The sequence below is a fragment of the Prionailurus bengalensis genome, chromosome B1 (assembly GCF_016509475.1).
Source record: "Prionailurus bengalensis isolate Pbe53 chromosome B1, Fcat_Pben_1.1_paternal_pri, whole genome shotgun sequence".
Classification (NCBI taxonomy): Eukaryota; Metazoa; Chordata; class Mammalia; order Carnivora; family Felidae; genus Prionailurus; species Prionailurus bengalensis.
Window position 1 is genome coordinate 131076022 of NC_057344.1, and position 22930 is coordinate 131098951.

General features: G+C 33.9%; 1 protein-coding gene across 2 annotated transcripts in view; it reads right to left on the reverse strand.

The window, feature by feature from the left end:
- CCSER1 (coiled-coil serine rich protein 1) overlaps window positions 1–22930 on the reverse strand; it is a 1313272-nt gene that overhangs the window by 1013871 nt on the left and 276471 nt on the right. For both annotated transcript variants that reach the window (XM_043572184.1, XM_043572185.1), the window contains exon 5: window positions 5228–5348. In XM_043572184.1, the coding sequence (XP_043428119.1) occupies window positions 5228–5348 (121 nt within the window). The remainder of the gene's footprint in view (window positions 1–5227; window positions 5349–22930) is intronic.

A 22930-nucleotide genomic window follows, 5' to 3' on the forward strand; every position in this document is an offset into this window, starting at 1 on the left:
TTTGTAAAAAAAAAAAAGCTGGAGATTAGCTTTTAAAAGGATTCTTTGATGTGTCTCCAGTACAACTACAGAGTTTGTGCAACAACTCTGACATTAGAGAGTACTTAAACTTTTCAAAATTTAGCATACATACATTATTCATTCAGATAAAAATAAATAAAAAAGAGCTGACAGAACTTTAAACTTATGTCAAGTATCCTCTAAGAATAAAATAGGTTAGTTTTAGCCATTCTTAAAAAATAAGATCTTCTGTACTGAATGATAGCATCTGTGTCCCTTCAGAAGTAGCTCAAAGAACCTTCTTCATGTCAAGGCCATGAAGCATTATTACAGGAAGACCTTGAAACTTGGAGTGAATGACAGCATGTTGACATAACGCCTCATTTGCACAAATTGAAACAATAAATCAAGTATCTTAGGAAGTTTATATTTGTCTATATAAAATAAAATAAAAACATGGAGATGACCAAAAAAATAGAATTATTTCTCTCTTCCTTTACCTCTTTATTTCTAAATTTACAATGGCTATAAAATCCCTTCATTTCAGGTATCAAGCCATGTTACATACAAAGTGCACGATTTGCAACAAACACATTTCTAATGAAAGCGCAACATAAAATCCATAATCTATCATGGAAGCGGTACTCTTCAGAGTTTGAATTTTATACACAGTTCTTGAAGCACTCATTTGCACCTAACTGTGATTTAAGAAAGCATAAATTTGAGTAACAAATTTATGAGTTTCTGGATATGTGGACATATTTTTTCTTATTATTTTTTAATGTTTATTTACTTTTGAGGGAGAGAGAGACAGAGAGAAGGGGAAGGGAAGAGAGAATCTCTAAATCTGAAGCAGGCTCCAGGCTCTGAGCTGTCAGCACAGAGCCCAAAGCGGGGCTTGACCTCATGAACTGTGAGATCATGACCTGAGCCGAAGTTGGACACTCAACTGACTGAGCCACCAGGTGCCTCTATGTAAACATATTTTTAATACTATGATGTTGATGATCAAATTATTTGAAAATTGTATAGCCTCTTTTTGGATCATAAATATTTTTCTATTTTTCTACAGAGTATTCTTTCCATGATATTTAGTGACCTATCAGACTAAAATAAAAAATAAAGTAAAATCAACACCCTTATTTTCAGAATTAAGATGACCTTTAGGTACATCAACAAGAGAAAAGCTCTAATTCTTTCCCGCTATAGTGCTCAGAATATAGCTTTCTTTCTTAAAAGACTGGATGTTTTCTCCCTATTATTTGCTATGCTGACAAATTTATACTTTATCCCTTATAGGAATTCCTAACTCTTATATTTTCCTAGCTGAATGTGTCTAAAAACTGATAAACACATGAAAATTTTTAAAATGTAAATATTTCAGTCATAAGATTTTTCTTACATTCTAAAGTGATGTATCGACACAATGCCATAATTATGACCAATATTCTGGCTTTATTTCCTAAGTTTATACTGATATATCAATATGTCTTACATAACTTTAAGTAATCATACACCTAACCTAAACCTGTATCTTACATTGATAAATAGCATCTGTTGCCTGAGGTTTATCTTTTTTAGGTTTGTGTTTTTCACCTAGACTTCATTCTTCACCTGGACTATAACATCCTCAAAAATAAACTGTCATACATATTCTGTCTCCTGTACAATCTTATGTATTCTGAAGCCCATACACTGAGAGGATATGTTATTCTTAACAATTGTTCTTAGCAAGTTCTTGTTAGCAAGAGATTTGCTGAGTTCTGAATTACATGACTCTATCCTATGTTTCAAAGACTCAGTGGTTTATGAATTTATCATATGAAGTCTGTATAGAGGGGAAAATTATTTCAAGAAATAATTTCTTCCTGAATTTAAAGAAAACACTAGGTATCTAAACACAATGCCTCAACTTACAACATTCCAATATGTCAGTATTATATTAGTGAATTATATTTCTTAATGAGAAGGCCCAAAACAGAAAAGTAATATCATAAAGGGTTTTGGTAACTTCATTTATAAAAATGTGATGTGGTTATTTCCCTAACATATTTGTTGTAAAAAAACACAAATTTTTTTAATATTCTTTCCTTTTTATTGTGCTTCAGGACTTTCACTATAAGGTAGATAAAGTAACTTCCACACTGAAAAGGAATAAATTGTGGTTAAGAAAGTTACCAAAAACCTGCCCAAGGCCTCAATTCCTAATGGCCTCAATAGCACGGCTAGCTGATACGAAATAAAATTATGTGATAAACACCTAAAACAAGTAACAAAGGTATTCATAATTGTATTTTAATGTCTTTCAACGTCTTTGGTTTGAAAAATATAAAGAATTCTGACTTGTAAAACTAATGGTGATAATATTATTAGTTATGTTGAACATCCATTATTTTGTCTTCCTAGCATCTATCCCTGCCTTGTTTTATCAATATCATCCATATTTCAAGGATGGAATCACCCGTCCCCTCTCACCTTCACACTTTGCCTCAGAGTCTGTCATGTAACCTGGTTCTAGTCAATCACATCATCAAATACTCTGGGAGACAGCAATTGTTTCAGCAAAATCATGCCAAATAAGCTAAGCTAGTCAAAGCCAGTGACATTCAAATCTTGGTTTTTGTTTTGTTTTGATTAAAGGGAAGGAGAAGCTCTTTCCACTGGATTTACTGAAAAGATAAAAATCTGCCCCACCAGCTGCTGAAGGCAGTAATGTCACCCTTAGATGACCCTCCTTGAAAATGAAAACTGCAGAGGAAAGCAAAGCAAAGAGATGCAGATGGAAAGAATGAACTTTTATGACACTATTTGAGTACCAGACCCAAACATACTGGAGGAAGTTTCTACCTCTATACTTTTTTAATTACATGAGCCAAAACGAATCACTACCCTTGATCTTTCTAAAACCAATTTACAATGCAGCTGCTCTCATTAGCAAATGAGAGTTTTGAATTAATTACTATGCCTCTGCATTTATGTTTTCTTTTTTCATATATTCATATGTATCAATTAATTCTCAAAATAGCAGTTTGAAGTATGAAGGGCATATGTAATCTCCATTTGATACAATGGCCACTATTTGAATGTCTTCATTAGGATCACAATTGAATATACAATATTAGAAAAAATTTTGTGGTATATCTGCCTTCCTGGTCAGCAAAAAGGGTATTAATATAATGGAGACATTAATCAAGAAACCAATAAATAACTGAATGTGAGATGTGAGAGAGAAAACATAATGAGATTTTTCAGAAAAGGAAAAAAAATGGTTGTACATAAATACAGAAGTCAGAAAGAATCAATGTTTAAGGGCTTATAGATGTCATTAATTTGGTTTTAGGTATACTTACTATAAGATTCAGTAGAATACCTACTCAGGTCAACAACTTTAAATATTATACCTGCATTCAGAAAAGCCTTCAGAAGAAGAATATGCATTTGTAAGTCATTGATAATGTTGACAATTGAAGCTATGGAAGGGATAACATGACTAATACTTTTGTGGATTTTTAGATTTTGAGTCCTTTACCAATATGACTTCACATAATACAATGACTGCAAAAGGATGGTGATATCACCCCAATTAACAGATGAAGAAAGGAAAGCACAGAGAGTTTAAGTAAAATGTCCCCAATTTCCATCTAATATATATCGTAGCAGAATTAAGATTTTAACGAAGGACTCTCTAACTCAGGAAAACAAAACAGTAACAAAGCTATGTGAATGAATGAATGATATTGTTAAGTGAGAATGTTTAATAAGAAAGTAGATTCAGATAATACAAAGGAGCATCAGAGTGAATGCAGGGTAACAGAAAAGGACAAAAAAAAAAAAAAAAGAGAGAGCCAGTTAATAGTCTGCTTTATGTCAGAATAAAGAAGAATGAATATTGATGAAGTAGCTGAAGACTGGAAAAAAGGGTATTTTATGTAAGCAAATAACACTATTCCCAGCTTTAAGCAAAATCACTAAAAGATAATTAAAAGAATTTAAGATCCTACTTATAAATATATAGGTAACTTATGTAAACTCATTCAGATATTGTAGAAAATGCACTTGAGTTTTCCAATATAATTCCACTGGCATACATGAGATGTAATTTTCCTCCTATTAGACAAAAAATTGGAACCTAAAAATTAGACTATATTAAGAGCAGTTGTTTTCACTTTTAGATTGTATTAAAACTGAATTACAATCATTACTTCCTGAATTGGTTAGTATTTCTTTATAATGAGAATATTAATACTGCCTATCTTCATGCTATCAAATATATACATTGCTCCATTTGAATTCAACATTATTGAATGTAACATTAAAGGGTTTTCTAATTGATTTCACAAAGAGTATCAGGCACTATCATGTTCCGGGAAACTCTGTCCTCAGGAACTCATCCAGTAGAAACGCATCAGAAACAAAACAAGTGTGATACAGTGTAAACCAATGGGGAAAACAGTAGGTGCTTCAAGGTACTACCTGGCTCATGTGGTGGTCAGCCAGATTACACGGCAACACCATCCATCACCTAGTCCCCAGTCTGAGACCTTAAAGTGGGAATGGTACTAGTTTCATTGGAAAATATCAGTCAGCTTTCCCTTTTCATTTATATAATGCATACCTGGAAATATCCTAGCTTATTTGATATGTCAAGTGCATGTAGTTTACATTTCTTACCATGAATTTAATTCTCTCTGTAAGAAAAAAAATGTATCATTTATTCAATATAAGACCAAATCTAAATTTAAGTGAAACTTACATAGTAAAAATGTAGAAGCATTAGTGTAAATTTTCATTCAGAGTAATTTATTTAAAATACTTAATAACTTTCATTCCTTATAAAAATGCAAGCCAACTTTAAGCTAGTAAGTTTATATTAAGAATTGATCACATTTTACACAACCAAAGCCTACAATTATAAAATAAGCCATCCAAGAACAGTGTATCCACCATCACCTGTGTTAAAGAAATAAAATGCTTCATGTCCCTAAGGTAACAAAACGAAACTTGAATGGAATATAGCTCAAACAGATGAAGGCAGAAGATGCAGAAGTTATTCACTGGCACAATAAAGGATAGATTGACTTTTTAAATATCATACAAAATTATTTCTGTCCTTTCAATATACTAGCATTAACACATTCACTATAAATCATAATTTCTGAGCAATCCAATTCTGATCTGTCATCTAATTTGTTTTACAAAGTTCTAAAGCATTAAACAAATAACTTACTGTTTGGAAGGTTCAGGAAATTTTAGTTCTTCTCTTTTCTTCATTTCTATGGTTGGTTCCATAGGAGTAAGGACCACAGCAGCACATGAGACTACAGAGTGGTATGAATCCTCCCGGCAAACTGTTTTATTAAAAAAATTAATTGTAAATGTCAAAATTATTTATTGACTATTCCACGTTCCCTTTTTTGTTTTTTTTTTAATTTTCAGTCAAATGAAAGATATAATTTAACTAAAACATTAATTACCATTAAATGATCTCTCATTATCATTTTCCACTCTGAGTCTTTCCACTCACTAGCTGAATGACCTTAGGTAATTTTTCTTTTTTTAAGCCACACAGGAGAAAAGGTGCTGCCAATACTTTATAGCCCTTTTTTAAAAATAGCTTTTCATTGAAGAATAAGAAGTGCATAAATCATATACAGTTAAATGAATCTTTCCAAAATGAACACAACTGTTTAATCAGCATTATGATCAATAAGTAAAGCATTACCAGAACCCTAAAACTCCCTGCGGTACCTCTTCCCAATCACTATTGCAGCCCCCAAACTTAACCATTATTATTACTTAAATAACCATAGATTAGGTTGGTCTATTTCTGACCTTAGCATGAAGGAAATCATTCTCTTCTGTGTGTGTACTATTTTACATGTGGCTTATTTCACTCAATATACATCTATAAGACCCATTCATGTGTAGCAGTATTTGTTCATTCTCATAGCTGTGTAGCATTGCACTGAATGAATTTACAAAATATATTTATGCATTTTATTGGTGATGGACATTTAGAACTGCTCTGCTCTGAGGCTATTTTGAAATGTCTATAAACATACCTCTATGTTTTTTTTTCTTTTTTTTATTTTATTGCAAAAATAAAATTGTGTTGAAAAATATCTAGCAACTGCTCTTGGATTTGTTCATATGTCCCACCTTCACCTCTAGTAGATATTGCCAAACGTTTTTCTGAACTGATTGGGCTAATTTGCATTCCCCAAAACAGAAGAGTTTCAGTTGTTCCACATCTGTATCAACACTTAACTTTTGCCAGTTTTTTAATTTTTTTTTTTCAACGTTTATTTATTTTTGGGACAGAGAGAGACAGAGCACGAACGGGGGAGGGGCAGAGAGAGAGGGAGACACAGAATCGGAAACAGGCTCCAGGCTCTGAGCCATCAGCCCAGAGCCCGACGCGGGGCTCGAACTCACGGACCGCGAGATCGTGACCTGGCTGAAGTCGGACGCTTAACCGACCGCGCCACCCAGGCGCCCCTTGCCAGTTTTTTAAAATTTTACTACTGTACGAATTTTTTATTGCTGCATGAAAAATTAACACAAATTTAGCAGCTTAAAACAGCACCCATTTATTATCTCATAATTCTGTAAGTAAGAAGTCCAGTGAACTCAGTTGAGTTCTCTGATTAGGTATACAGATTACAAAGAAAGACCTAAACTTTGTTACATAATTCCCACTCAAGAGTTAAGTTCCCACAAGGCCAATGTCAGGTTCACAGCCAGGCTGTGCTCTTAGGTTTCTGGGGAAGAATCCATTTTTGAGATTAATGACACTGTTAGCAAATTTACTTTATTGAGGTAGTTGGACTCATGTCTCCTTTACCTAGCTGGCTATTGGCCAGGGATCAGTCTGAACTCCTAGAAGCTTCTGATAGGTCAGTGGTCAGTGGCTTGTCTATCTCAGCAATGAAGAATATCCTTCACATTAAAACCCTCTCATGCATCAAATTTCTCTCATGCTCTGACCTCTTCTGCTGCTAACAACTGGGGAAAATATACTCTGCTTTTCAAAAGCTCGTTAGGTTAGGCCCATACAGATTATCACCTTTTTGATTAACTCAGAGTCAACTGGTTAGTAATCATAAGTACAACTACAAAGTCTCTCTTGCCATGGAATATAATATAATTGCAGTAGTGACGTCCCATCTTCCCAGTGGAAGGAATCAATACAAGGGTTAGAGTCACGTGTCATCTTAGAATTCTGCCTACCACAGCTATTCCTATAAGTGTATATAGTGGTATCACATTGTCGCTTTAATTTAAATTTTACAGATAATTAATGCAATAAAGCTGTAAATTCTTGCTTTACATGATTCTGATAAGCACAAATTTCAGTTACATGGTTTAGTTAAGTAACACCAGAACTCTCAAAAATGGCTCACATTTCAGTTCGCATGATATAGCGATACTGTGTATAATTGTACAAACTATGAGCTTCTCTAGCAGCCCTTTGATCCGCAAATCGCTAAACAAATAGTCTCTACTTACTCTGAGCATGTACTTTGAGTACAAATAAGAAATGTGCATCATGATTAGACACACACATCACTTTTTTCAAAGTCTGTCAATAACTGGTCATGATGCATCTGCTACTCAATTTAAGCCCAAGTCTCAAAGTATGTAGTCCCATTGCTTCCTTTTCTCCCAGTGATGAACTCATGTGACACTTTACAAAAATGGATAATCTAAGGAAGGAATTTGATGGTGGAAATGAGAAGTGTAGCAAAGAAATGAAATCTTCTAGTGATATAAGTGGTATTTGAATTGATTATAAATGAAAGATCAATAATTTCTGATCTAAGTACTCACTTCAATAAGTGCCAAACAATAAATTAAACCCTCTCCCCAATACAGAGAGAGGCAAATACTAAAGATGATAGCCACATTAATGAAAGAGAAGGCAACAATACAATTAAGGTCATACAAGTCTGCCAAGAAGTGTGGGACTATGATCTCAAAGAGAAAGAAGCATAAGAACAGATCTTAATGTTCTTCACCTTCCGCTAAAAATATTTGCTGAATTACTAATCCACTCAGGGGTGGAGTCTGAGATATAAACTAGATGACCGCCAAGAGCAGAACTGAATCTCAAGCAATTATGTGGCACTCAAGATACAAACATTAGTATCGAGTATGTGTCAATGTATGTGTGGGGGAGCTGCTTTCCTTGTCTCTCTAATGCCATCAAACAGATTTTTGTTTCTTCTACTCTTCTGTCTTTTTTTTTTAATTTAATTTACTCTTAGCATGTGTTTTGAGTCTACATCAAACAATTCCAACATAGTTGGGAGAAGAAAAATCTACTATATTTAAAATTTTCCCTGTTGCATCAGGGAAATACAAATCAAAACCACATTCAGATATCACCTCACGCCAGTCAGAGTGGCCAAAATGAACAAATCAGGAGACTATAGATGCTGGAGAGGATGTGGAGAAACGGGAACCCTCTTGCACTGTTGGTGGGAATGCAAATTGGTGCAGCCACTCTGGAAAACAGTGTGGAGGTTCCTCAAAAAATTAAAAATAGACCTACCCTATGACCCAGCAGTAGCACTTCTAGGAATTTACCCAAGGGATACAGGATACTGATGCATAGGGGCACTTGTACCCCAATGTTTATAGCAGCACTCTCAACAATAGCCAAATTATGGAAAGAGCCTAAATGTCCATCAACTGATGAATGGATAAAGAAATTGTGGTTTATACACACAATGGAGTACTAAGTGGCAATGAGAAAGAATGAAATATGGCCCTTTGTAGCAACGTGGATGGAACTGGAGAGTGTGATGCTCAGTGAAATAAGCCATACAGAGAAAGACAGATACCATATATTTTCACTCTTATGTGGATCCTGAGAAACTTAACAGGAACCCATGAGGGAGGGGAAGGAAAAAAAAAAAAGAGGTTAGAGTGGGAGAGAGCCAAAGCATAAGAGACTCTTAAAAACTGAGAACAAACTGAAGGCTGATGGGGGGTGGGAGGTAGGGGATGATGGGTATTGAGGAGGGCACCTGTTGGGATGAGCACTGGGTGCTGTATGGAAACCAATTTGACAATAAATTTCATATATTAAAAAAATAAATGAATAAAAAAATAAAATTTTCCCTGTTGTCTTAAATACTGCTAGTAAAATATATGTATGTATATATATATATATGTGTGTGTGTGTGTGTACATATACATGTATATGTATGTATGTATGTGTATATATATATATAACTAATTATGTATGTATGTATGTGTGTGTGTGTGTATATATATATATATATATACATATATATATATATATAACTAATTAATTCCTCTGGTATGCCACTCAGTTATTCAATAAATATTTACTGAACTAACTGGTATGTTCCAAGAAATATGCTTAATGGTAGGATTCTACTGTGGGCAAGAAAGAAATAATTTTAATAAATCTTTGAATTCTTTTAGAAATATTTCAAGTGTTAGAACGGTAAGCTGCTTACCAGATTAAGTAAAAGGATTTATCTAGATCTCTATGAGGGAAAATAGAGCTAAATTATCTTTAAAAATGAAAAGAGAGAAGTGAGCAGGGAAAAGACTGTAGGTGAACAAGAAAAATTTTTAAAAATAGGGAGCATTTGTTTACACAAGGTAATTATTAGTATCAATACTTAGTTTTTATTATCTAGAGGCTGGAACAAGTTATAGCACTCTCATAGATATTGAGATTAAAAAATAATGAATAACTAAGTCAATGAAAAATAAGCTCCATTAATTATTATATAATAAAAGTGACACTACCCTGGTCTAAAGATACATGGTTAGGAAATCAATGTAAATGGCAAAGCTCTTATATTTAGCGGAAATTAAATTACATTCAAGTTTTTAATACCTTTATATTTCATTCACACTAAATACAAGAATTAGTGTAATAAATGCCAGTTAAGCCATTAAAGAATAGAGAAATTATAACTTCAAAAAAGTGAGTGGAGAAGATATTTGTAAATGATATATCCAATAAGGGGTTAGTATACATGATATATACTTACACAAAGCAACACCCAAAAACCCAAACAATCCAATTAGGAAACGGGCAGAGGAGGGGCACCAGGGTCAGTTAAGCGTCTGACTTCAGCTAAGGTCACGATCTCACAGTTTGTGGGTTCGTGGGTTCAACCCCTCCATCGGGCTCTGTGCTGACAGCTCAGGGCCTGGAGCCTGCTTCAGATTCTGTGTCTCCCTCTCTCTCTCTCTGACCCTCCCCCACTCACACCCTCTCTCTCTCTCTCTCTCTCTCAAGAATAAACATAACAAAAAAAGAAGAAGAAGAAAAGAAGAAGATGGGCAGAGGAACTGAACGGACAGTTTTCCAAAGAAGACATACAGATGGCAATAGACACATGAAAAGATGCTCAACATCACTAATTAGCGATATCACCTCACACCAGTCAGAATGACTACTATCAAAAAGACAAGAAATAACAAGTGCTGGTGAGGAGGTGGAAAAAAGGGAACCATCATACACCGTTTTTGGAATATAAATTTTTGCAACCACTGGAGAAAACAGTATGGAGGTTCCTGAAAAAACTAAAAATTGAAATACTATGATCCAATAATTCTACTACTGGGTATTTATACAAAGAAAGAAAAAGCAATAATTCAAAAAGATATATTCACAATTATTTCAGCATTATTTATGATAACAAAAAAAGTATCATTTTTATGACAGCCAATTCAAGTGCCTATCAACAGACAAAAAAAAAAAGGTGTGAAATACACACACAAACACACAAACACGCTGGTATATTACACACCCATAAAAAAGAATGAGTTTTTGCCAGGCACAAAAACATAAATGGACCTAGAGGTATTACACTAAATGAAGTCAAAAGAGAAAGATAAATACCATGATTTCACTTATATGTGGAATCTAGAAAACAAAATAAATAACCAAACAAGTAAAAACAAAAAGAGCAAACAAAAAAGCAAAACAGACTCATAAGTACAGAGAACAAACTGGTGGTTGCCAGAGGGGAGGTCAGTAGGAGGTTGGGCAAAATAGATAAAGGGGATTAAGAGGTACAAACTTGCAATAATAAAATAAATAAGTCATGGAGATAAAAGTATAGCAGAGGGAATATAGTTAATAGTATTGTGATCAAGTCGTATGATGAAGGATGTTGTATGGATAATGTGTGATGAGCAATGAGTAATGTACAGAATTATTGAATCATTATGTTATATGCCTCAAACTAATACAATATTATATGTCAATTATATTTCAATATATTTTTTAAATCAGTTAAGGCCTAAAAAAAGTGAATGGAATAATAAAAGGGAAGTACAGATTTTTTAAAACAATGAATATGCCTAGGCTCTATCATTCTGAGGAAGAAAGAAAAAAATAAATAAAGGAAACCTTAGCAGTATGTCACTGAGAAGAGAAACAATTTCTGAGAACCTATAGAGTAATGGATATTTATGTGATCATTATATTCTGACAAAGCAAGATATATTCTTCAAAATTATGGTCCATACAAAAAGGAATTAAGAAACTCATATAACAATGGTCACAATTTGAACTACTCTGTATAATAATTTAATTATGTTCATTTTTACCATGACACAAACACATAAATTATTTTTGAAGAATTATATAAATAGGACTAAAGGGGAAAACATTATATTTGCCATTAAAATAACCTTGATGATACAGATTAAAAGGAAATTTCAAGTTTAAAAAAGACCTCCATGGGTGCTTGGGTGGCTCAGTCAGTTAAGCATCTGACTCTTGATTTTGGCTCAAGTCATGATCCCAGGATCATGGGTTCTAGATTCATGTCGGGCTCACTACTGGGCATGGAGCCTGCCTGAAATTCTTTCTCATTCTCTCTCTCTCTTCCTCCCTCCCTCCCTCCCTCCCTCCTTCTGCCCCTCTCCCCCCTCATGCTCTCTCTCTCACTAAAATAAAAATTAAAAAACAAAAGCAAATGTTTCACTATTCAGACCGAACTCTCATGATGGGAAAAACTGTGGCTTTATAAAAAAGTAGAGAGTGAAACAAACAGGAACTCCCAACTTTTGATTATTCGCATTATTTAATTGTACTTATATAGTTTCAATCATGTATAGCAAATATTATTCACTTATAAATTTTTTAAAAGTTAAATTTAGGCAACAGCAGATAATTATTTCATAATACAACTTAAAAAACGTAAGACATGCCAAGGCATTGCATATTCAAGTAAGTTTCCAGCATCCATGAGTTGAGAAATCGATAATTTTCCACTGTTACTTCCAACCAAAGATGCAGATAATAATTTGAGGCACCAACCTATAAATTTACATGCTAAATTTGTTCTTCTGTGAAAAGAATCTTTGTTTAACTATATTGCATGAACCATAGAAAATTCCATCACAGGCTTCTGTTACTTGGAATTGTCAGAGTCAGCCTGACTGAAAAATTAAAGTCCCATTTCTTTCTACACAGATGGAGGTTTTATTAACAATATTAGGGTCACTAATCAGGCCATTCTGAGAGGGTCTCATGGAGAAATGCTTGAACTGCATCTGGAGGAAGTCCATTGTCACAACCACCCACAACTACAAAAACAATGACTTGGACATAAGAAACTAAAATTTGAATATGAGTTATACAAATATGAAGGTTTTTGTTTGTTTAGTTTACTCATTTATTTTGAAATGTGGAGAGAGAGAACATGAGCACAAGCAGGGGAGGGGCAGAGAAAGAGGGAGATAGAGAATCCCAAGCAGGTTTCACGTGGTCAGCACAGAGCTCGACACCAGGCTTGATCCCACAAACAGTGGCCCCACAAATAGGAGTTTTAAAATGAGAGAAAATGTTTGAGAGTGACAAGAATTACTTATGCTAGGATTTGCTCCTAAGCACTACTCCCATTTACTCCTGGGTAGTTATAAGTATCTGAACACCAAAAATGATCAAAACTACTGGAACCTCTGCATCAGAAATATAAAAATCTTATGGCAAAGTAGAAATCATTTCTAGGTTTAAAATTGAGTAGTCTGACTTTGCACGTAACTTTTTATTACACCACAAAAAACATGCTATTATATGAAATGACTCTCTAATATCAACTGTATTGTACAAAACATTTCTTTAAGACCCATAATAAACTGAGATGCAAGACCTAAATACTGAAATTGTTTTACTCTTTTCTCCAGTTTGATAAATCAAAACCGTTTCATTTAATTACTGAACTTCTATCTTTGTTTGGTCTTTAATTTATAAAATCAATTTTAAAATCAATTTCCCAAATTTTAAATATGGGAAAGCAACATATTTTTTAAATGTTCACACAAGTGCCAAAGATTTCTAGGAGAGTAATTTTTCTCTTCAATGCAAAATTAGAACATTAAAATTACTGAATATGGCTAGATCATAATTAACTCATAACCATCATAATTAACTCATAACGTAACTACATTTGAAATCACCACGTCAATTCACCAGAACTGTTTACTACCAATGAACAAATTACAGGTGTAAAAGAAAAGCATTTGTTTTTGACTTGAAAAAGTGTTCACCTTCCCCTTTCCTGTCCAAATATCCAGGGCCTATGTATTTACCACAGAACAACCCACTGGTGAAGCTTAACCCAGCAAAAGGGTAACATTTATTTAACAAATGCTTAAATATCATTATGTAGTAGGCATCCTTCTAACTACACATTAGTTACATATAATACATACTATGCATTAATGCATTACTACTAAATATGCATTAAAGTTACAGTATCATCCTGACCACTCAGAAAAATTGTTTGGGGTAATATTATTATCCTGATTTTACAGTGTTCAAGGTCAGACAGATTGGGAGTAGCAAAACCAGAATTCAATCAATTTGCCTGACCCCACCATGCTACTGACAATGCTTCCTGTTGCTCTTTATTTAAATACCTATCATGTGTTATGAAGAGTAAGTTTAATAGTTTATCTTTTCCAATTGTGTTTCTATTCAATAGTATTCTTATATCTGAATTCTTTACCCTAGGAAAACTGTGTAAGCTTTAAGCAATTTGCCTCACAACACAGCACAGCTGTGACTCACAAAAATGCTTTGAGTTCCAAGCTCTGTATTTCAAAATGATTTACAACAACTATTTCCCTCTTGCTCCACAGAATGTGTGTTGAGTGTCAGGATGAACCCACTATTACATACATTTATCTACGGCAAAGGAAAATATATAATTTAGAAAAAATATTATTTTTTCATATTTATTTGTAATCAATTGCTGTTGATTCTTCTTGCCCAGCACTGTTTATAGGTGCTTGAGTAGATCAATGAATATAAATGACAAAAATGCATGTTTCTGTGGAATGTATATGTGTTGTGAAGATATTCTGTAGATATGATTACAACCCACTACAGGTGACTTCAAGTAAGGGAGACTGTCATAGGTAATCTGGGTAGGCCTGATTCAATCACTGAAAAGCCTTAAAAGTAGTTGGGGCTTCTTAATGAAGACAAAATTCTACCCATGTCAAAAGTTCCAGCCTTCCCTTCCTGGCCTAGTCAGCGCCCACCACCCCCACCCCCACCCCCAAGAAGCACGTAAGGTTCTGTTTCTCTGGTTGATAAATATACCAGCCAACAATACATACATTTAGGTATCACATACTAGTTTTAGTGAATCTCTCAATACTTTTTACGAATTAACATCCTTAATCCAGTGCTTACAAAAGGCTCTTCTGATGAAATATTAGTCCAGAAGCGAAAATAAGCAGATAAAATACAAGTCATTGCATCATGACTATAAATAAACACACACTGAACAAAAGTAGGATACATATTGATTCCTTTAGTAGCATTCACTGAACTATATCATGTCCAGGCACTGTAGTAGGTATGAGACTGATGAAAATAAAAGATAAAATATTTGCCATGAATATAATTTAGTGTAGTAAGGAATGAACACCATATAAAAAGTACTACCAAAGAAGCCAGCCAGGTAAAGTAATCACTGTGACTGGAAGAGCAGGACAAATGCTATCTTGTCCCCTCCCTGTTTCTTAGTATAGTTCCAGACACAAAGGAGGAACTCCATAAATCTCTGTCTGATGAATGATAGAGACTGAAGAAAAATGGAGGCACTGGGGAAAAGAAAAGACACTAGCAAAGCATAGGAAAGAGTGTGCTAAAAGGCAATGAGATATAAGAAAATGTCATATATCTTGAGAAGTTCAAATATTTCAGTGTGGCTGGGTCTAGAAAGGATGTAAGGAGTTGAAGAATGGAGATACATCTTTTCTCAACACCTGAAGTACCTTCTAAGTAACTCTAAAGCATTAGTATGTAATTTTGAAGTTAGTGAGGATACTCTATCAATCATTTTGCAAAGAAGCAAGCAACATGATCAGCTTTATATGTTCTGCAAGTGGCCTGGCAACATCTAAGTACAGGAACGAAAGCAGGCCAAATCCCTGGCAATACTACTGAAATAAATGAAGTGAGAAATGGTGAGTGCCCCTTGTCAGTGGGAGTGGAAGGCTAGGGAAAGCAAAAACAAAGTAATACTGCAGGCAGAGCATTCAGAAGAGCATTCAACAGTCTGTATTTACTTACTCTCTTTGTCAAAATGAAACACAATTCTCAGTAGATCAAAATAACAGAAAATAGAGTAAAAGTGTGTATGGGTGAGAAAGAACTGGCAAAAGCACCAGGCCAAGACTTTCAAATTAATTAGAAGCAATTTAAAATAATTTAAATTAAAAATAACTTGTGCAAACATATTATGCAAGGATAGTATCATCTCAGGCATCTTTTTTAAAGATATGAAGGAACTGCATAGAAATAGTTAATGCCCTTAAGTAAAACTAATTAGAGAAAAAAAAACAGAAATAAATATGAAAATAACCATATCCTAGAAATTTTGGACAAAACTATAAAATGTAAAAAACAACACTATATTGAGTCAGGCTTATCTCACATTATCCAAATTCTGGTACTTTTGTGTACCAATAGGAGCCTTTCATCTTGTGACACATGTTTGGACCGTTATCAAGTTTATTATAAAATTCTGTTCTTTGAATTTGTGTATTTTTAACTAATTTAATCTTAACATTTCTTGCCTCAGCCTTTGAACACTTCTTTTCACAATTTCTTATATTGCACAAATATTTTCTAGAATTAAATTGAAACCTGACCTATGATAGGGAAAAACAGAACAATGTAAATTCAGTTTGCAAGGTTACCTATTTTATTACTATAGTCGAACCACTGGAATGTTTGTGGCAGGCAAAAATGTATCCTTGGAACATCAAAAGCAAACTGGAACAGCCAGCGGTTTTCTTGACTGTTGAACAGGAAACATGCATTCATAAACCCCTCCTGACTGCAGAGTAAGACATTTATGGATAAAGTATTTATTTATTTTAATAAATATGAAAATATTATCTAGTGGCTATTACTGGCTGAAGTGAGCCTCGCCCCACAAGTCCTAACCCTAGTACTTACAATGTGACTGTATTCAATGTGACTGTATTTGGAGATAAGGCCTTTAAAGAGATAATAAAGTTAAAATCAGGTCATCATAGTGGACCCTAATCCAACATGACTGGTGTCCTTATAGGAAGAAAATAATAGGACACAGACAAAAACCAAGGAGAGATCTTATGTAGACACAGAGAGAAGACAGCCATGTACACACTAAGGAGAGAACGTAGAAGAAATCAACCATGCAGACACCTTGAACTTAAACTTCTAGCTTCCAGACTATGTAAAAATAAATTTCTGTTGTTTAAGCCACTCAGTTTGTGACACTTTGTTATGACAGCCTGAGCAAAATAATACAATGGCTAGTTTAGGATAAGGACCAAAGAACTACTTTCATGAATAATAATTAAATAAAAATATAAATAATTAAATAAAAGGAACACATAGAGTCTCAGAATTCCAACCTAACGACTGAATCTATATTGCTCCTACTACTGTCCTCTTCCATTTTGAAATCTGACAGATGTCGCTATTCAGCTCATGCTTCAATAATTCTAATCATGGTTAGTTTATTATACTTTACCATTCTGGTTGCCTTCTTTCAAATGTGGTCTAGAATGCATAATATAACACATATATTATATGCATATATATTATATATTACATATACACATAATATATATAAAACAAATACTGCAGACGTATGCACATTTTATACACAGATACAGATAATATAGAGAGAACATCAGGAGGAATAGAGTCATCAATGATTATTGCTTTCTGCTAACTTAGGTATTAAAAACTTTATTAGCATTTCTTCATGTGCACAGCCACCATCTAGCGTATAAGACCCTAGGTTAGGTGTTTTCTAGGCATCCGTAGAAGGTTTTACATAGGAAAAATAGCAGAACTATAGATAGGTCTGTAAAGTCTATCATCACTATCATAGATTCCACACATAATATTAGAATGACATCATTGCGGCCTACTGATTCTGAGCAATTCAAGTGGAAGGTACGTATTTTGTTCATTAACCTTTCCATTTTAAATTTTGCAGGACTGTTAATACCCATTGTGGCAGACTGTACTGTCCAAAGATAGTCACACCAATACATATCCTATCCTGTTTATCTTTGATATTCTACTTGTGGGGTGGGATTTTAGTTCCCTTCCTCTGAAACTTTTTGTTTATGACTTTTGTGACTGCCTTGTCTAAAACAATGTGATAGAAGTGATGCCATGTAATTTTCAAGGCTAGGTCATAACAGGCAATATGCCTTCTGTTTGGCTCTCTCTTGGGACACTGGCTGTTGGAACCCAGCCACTGTGCTGTGAGGAAGCAAAGCCCACACAGATATCCTGGCTGACAATCCCATGAAGTCCCTCAGTCATCAGCCATCAACAACCACTTAATGTACATGAAAGGATTCTGTATTCTAGCAGAGGACTTAAGCTCCACAGACCCAAGGAAAACTCTCCCTGATACACCCTGTCTGAATTTCTGACCCACAAAAATCATGCAAGATGAATGACATTTGTTGTTTTTATCCACTAAGTTTTAGGCAAATTTGTGACACAGCAATAGACAAACAAAACACTCCTAAAGAACATTTATAACTAATGGCAAAAATAGATTTTGATGCCTCTAGGACAGGGTTTCATTAAAATTGTTATGAAAATGATACAAGAAAAAAAATATTGACGTTAGTGCCACAAAGCTTTACCTACATTCTGTGTGTGTGTGGGGGGGTAATTTATGAATGACAACTGCAAGTCTGATATTAAAATTCTCATTCAGCAATTGTTTAAGAGATCAATACTATGGAAATAAGAAGCAATGTAAACAGCAAAGTGTGTATGTATGTGTGTATGTATATGTGTGTACATACACACACACACACACACACACACTCAATTCACCTAGAGAAAAAAAGTCTGGTGAATATGCTGACTTTCCCATTTATGGTTCTCATTTCAAACTTAGAAAAAGCCCTGGAGCTATCCTTGGAGCAAGCTTGCTGCAGCAAGTACAGACAAATAAGTATCTGCTCTACCACTCAAAACAACACTTTATGAATTTTCCAAGAAGATGAAATCATAGTTGTTATCCCTTCTAAGAAAATGTGCACAACAAGGCCTGTATCACTTAAATTATGCCTAACCTAAAATTTATGTAATCTGATATCTGAGACTCTAAAACCCAGAAAAAAAAATCTTAAAGGGGGAGAAAGAATGGGCTTGATACAGTGGAATACAAAGAATTTGCAAAGCATTCCATTTAGGCCATAGACAATATCCTCAGGGAAAGGGTAGTTAAACCAAAATGCATTTTACTGTCATTCTTTCTGGATAACATTATACACTGTCAAGAAACATATTCTACTTGGATTTATTAATGCCATGAATAACACTACTAATAAATTAACATTATCATCTTTTAAAAGAAATATTTTAAAACCTATACCACAGGAAATATTCTATTAATTATATATAAATAAAACTATGTTGAATATAATTTTCCTATAAGTATTGCCATTTATTACACAAAAAATTAACTAATTTACATGTGTGTCAGCTTTTATGATCACCTCACATTTCTTCTCCTATTAGCCCAATCAAAGCTGTTTTGCTTTGGGTACGTTGTCAGGTGTTTGTTTGCTCGTTTTTAATACTGATGATTATTACATACAACACAATATGAATCAAATGCAATAATGCAAGTTTTAGTTTTAATCTGCATGGAATTATAGTCTAATACAAATTAGCATAGTTACTGAGTAACTTGCAATTTCATATATTTATCCCATGTAATTTACCTAAAAAAACAATTTATTTAAAAAAAATTATTAAGTCTATACTTGGGCCAGCCATATACTAGGCTCATAAGATGTAATAGAGATCAAAACAGATAAAAATCCGTGCCCTTTGGGGTATTATTGCTATTTGATTTCAACACTGACAGAAAGGTAGTGGTTGGACTACTCAGGCTCTACTGAGAAGAAATATTCTAGGTAATTTCTTTTTCTTTTCTTTTTATCTTTCCTTCTTTTTTCCCTCCCTTTTCTTTCCCTCCCTTCTCCTTCCCCTTCACTTTCCTTTTCCCTTCCATTTCCCCTTCAGAAAGATCTCAATAAATTCTCTCTTACATCTTTTGGTCCTTAATTTCTGACAAGGTTGAGGAGTATCAACTATTACACATATAATCTCATCAACTTGTTATTGAATAAACGGGCTTTTTTTTTTTCTCTTAAACTTTATTTTGTTTAAGAGAGAGGGGGAGGGCAGAGAGAAAGGGTGACAGAAGATCTGAAGCAGGCTCTGTACTGTCAGCAGAGAGCCTGATGTAGCTCTAAAACTCACAAAATGCAAGATCATGACCTGAGCTGAAATCGGATGCTTAACCAACTGGCCGCCCAAGTGCCCCAGTGGAATTTTTTTTTTCTAATAGCTATATCTTTCTATTCTTTCCTTATATATCTCTTTCTACTTCAAACATAATATAGTCAATATTATCATATCTCCCTCTCTCTTCATCCACAGACTTATTGCTCCTTTTCCCCTTTCCTCCCCCTCTCCCCTTCCTCTCTCCCTCTCCCTTTTCTCTGTTCCTCTTTTATAACACCTTTTTGGCTGCTCAGAATAAAAGAACAAGTATCATATGAATTATTAATCTTTGTTGAAAAAATTACATTAGATATATGAAGAATCTCTCCCAGGTTATGAGACATAATTGATTAGTCTTTAGTTCTGTGGTACTGACGGCTATTTAATGGGCTTCACTTTGCAAAAGTATGAGGATAATATAATCTACATAATGTTCATCCTCACTTTTAAGAAGTTAAATAAATTATTCAATTACCTCTCTAGAAAAAAACCCACTCTTCAGAATTTTACATATGAATTACAAATCACAAAGAAAAGTGTAAGGTATATAATTTCAACGAATGATTCAAGCCAAATAACTCAAATATATTGAAGTTGACGGTTTTAGGTTGCTCACCTCTTGCTATCATTAGGACAGATTCTGAATCTGAAAAAGTCTTCCCTTTGCCTTCTTCTAGTCTTCTTCATATGAGCAATTGTTTAATTTTAGGAATTTGTTTGTTCTACATCTAAATTTCCACTTAGAAGAAAAAGCAACACTATCAACTAATTTGAGTATGGTTTAGTTAGATGAAAAGGAGGTAGACAATCCAACTTAGTAAAAATATAGAAATCAGAATAAAGATGGCCTTTGAAGAAATTAGCATAGTTACAGTCTATTGGGCTGGTGAAAACCACGTAAGTAAAAATTGCATAGGGGCCAATTACACAAAGCCATGAATATCAAGTGAAATTATTGGTATTTCATCCAGTAGGATCAAAGTTCTTAATTCATAAACAAATGCTAAATTTTCATAGGAACAAATCTTGAATAATATACAGTTGACCCTTGAATCATACAGGTTAAAATGAACAGGCCCACCTATATGTAGATTTTTCCAATAAATACAGTATAATACTGGAAATGTATTTTCTCTTATGATTTGCATAATAATATTTTGTTTGCTCTAGCTTACTTTATTGTAAAAATACAATGTATAACACATATACAAAACATGTGTTAATTGACTGTATAATTATGTTATTGGTAACACTTCCAGTCAAGAGATGCTATTAGTAGTTAAGTTTTGGGGTAGTTAAAAGTTATATTCAGATTTTCAACTTCAGTGCCCCTAACCCTTGTGTTTTCAAGGATCAACTGTATTCTGCTATTCCAATGAGTAAAATAAAAGGCTCTAGAAACACATAGTCAAATAAGTCAAGATAAAGAGCAACATTCTGTTCTTTCAACCAAATATGACAAGTTACTGTAACAGCCCAAAATTCCCGTAAAGAGCCCCAGGCCTTTTAAGATGGAAGAGGAGGGAAACAACCACAGCAATATGAAACTTCTCTTAATTTCCTCTAGGTCTCTCCCTAAAGGGTTAGCTACATGAAAGGATCAAACTTTTCCTAGTTTACTAACAAATCACTTAGTTCTGAAGAATCATTTTCTTTGTAACAACATTAACCTCAAGTCCCATTAGCCTTTTTGGACGAATGGAAGTCATGTCTACATTTGACATCACTGGAGTATCCATAAATTATGTACACCTAAATAAGACACAAGCATATTCCAGGGTGTAATGAAAATTCTCAGTCCACAAGATCTTGGGATAATCACTGCCATCACAAACTTTCTTTTAGGTGTTCATTGGGACATCATTTCTGAAAGGGTATTGATCTCTGCCTAAAGGAAGTGTCACTTTTTTTAAAGCTCTTTAGTATAACTGGTTAATAGTCAAATCTTTTGGCATGAGAAACAATTTGTACAGATACGTGAGTAATTTTTCATCCTTTTGATAAGGGTAATTTTCAAATAGTATGTTTATATAAAATATAAGTTTTCAGTATTCAAATATATATTCTGATATATTTCTTTCTTAGACCATCAATGCTATATTTGTGATAGCATAAAATAAAACATGAATACACTATCAGAAAATGTCATTAATAATACTGACCCAATATGCTACCATAGAATATGATATCACAGTAAGAGCAGCTTTGTCATTAACTATTGGGAGTACAAATATTAGCAAACAGAAGCAAAAATTAGAGTCCTTATTAAATAATGGATGATAAAGATGTTAAAGGAATTTGATAGATGTGACTTTTTTGATAAGTTGGCAAAACCCTAAAATAGCTATGAGAAAAAATGCCATCTTTGTAAAATTCTTATAGAAGTAGCCCAGGGTCAATGTTTCAAACGGCTACACTTTGGCTTCACCCTCACTTATCTTCTCCTTTCTTTGTCATGCTGAAAAAGAACAAATGGCAGCTAGACATTATTAAAGCATGAAGAATGCTCTCTCTGACCGTAGTACTAAATTTTGTCAGAGACTGATCTTGGCTTTTAGGGATCTTTTGATTATCTGATCAGATTTAAAAATTTATACTTGGTGGAAATCTGTCTTGTTACTAAAAATATGGCTAGTCTTCCTGACTGCTCTCATGTTTTTCTTTTGTGAGTATATAAAGGTTAATACATAAGGCAGAGGACAGACATAAGTTCAACAGGACTGACATTTGAGTCAGCCCAAAGAACTAACAAATAAAATATCTTGTTTAATCAACAGCTGAATAGGGCAGACTTTGCTGTGGCACCTATCAGAAACATACGAGAACTTTCCTTGGCTCATCTTGTTTTGTCCATGACAGTTTAGTTCCCCAAATGTCTAATTTCCCAACATTCATCCATCAGAGATTAAAGATTTCTTGTGTCTGCTATTAGACACAGCCAAATATTATGTTCCAGAGTATAGATACAAGGTACAAAAAAGTCCCTGGACCAACTATTGCCAGATTCTCACAGGTCTCTTAAATGTAGTCACACAATAAGTCTAACTTGAGTGCTACCTTTCTAAATGGAATAATATTGACATA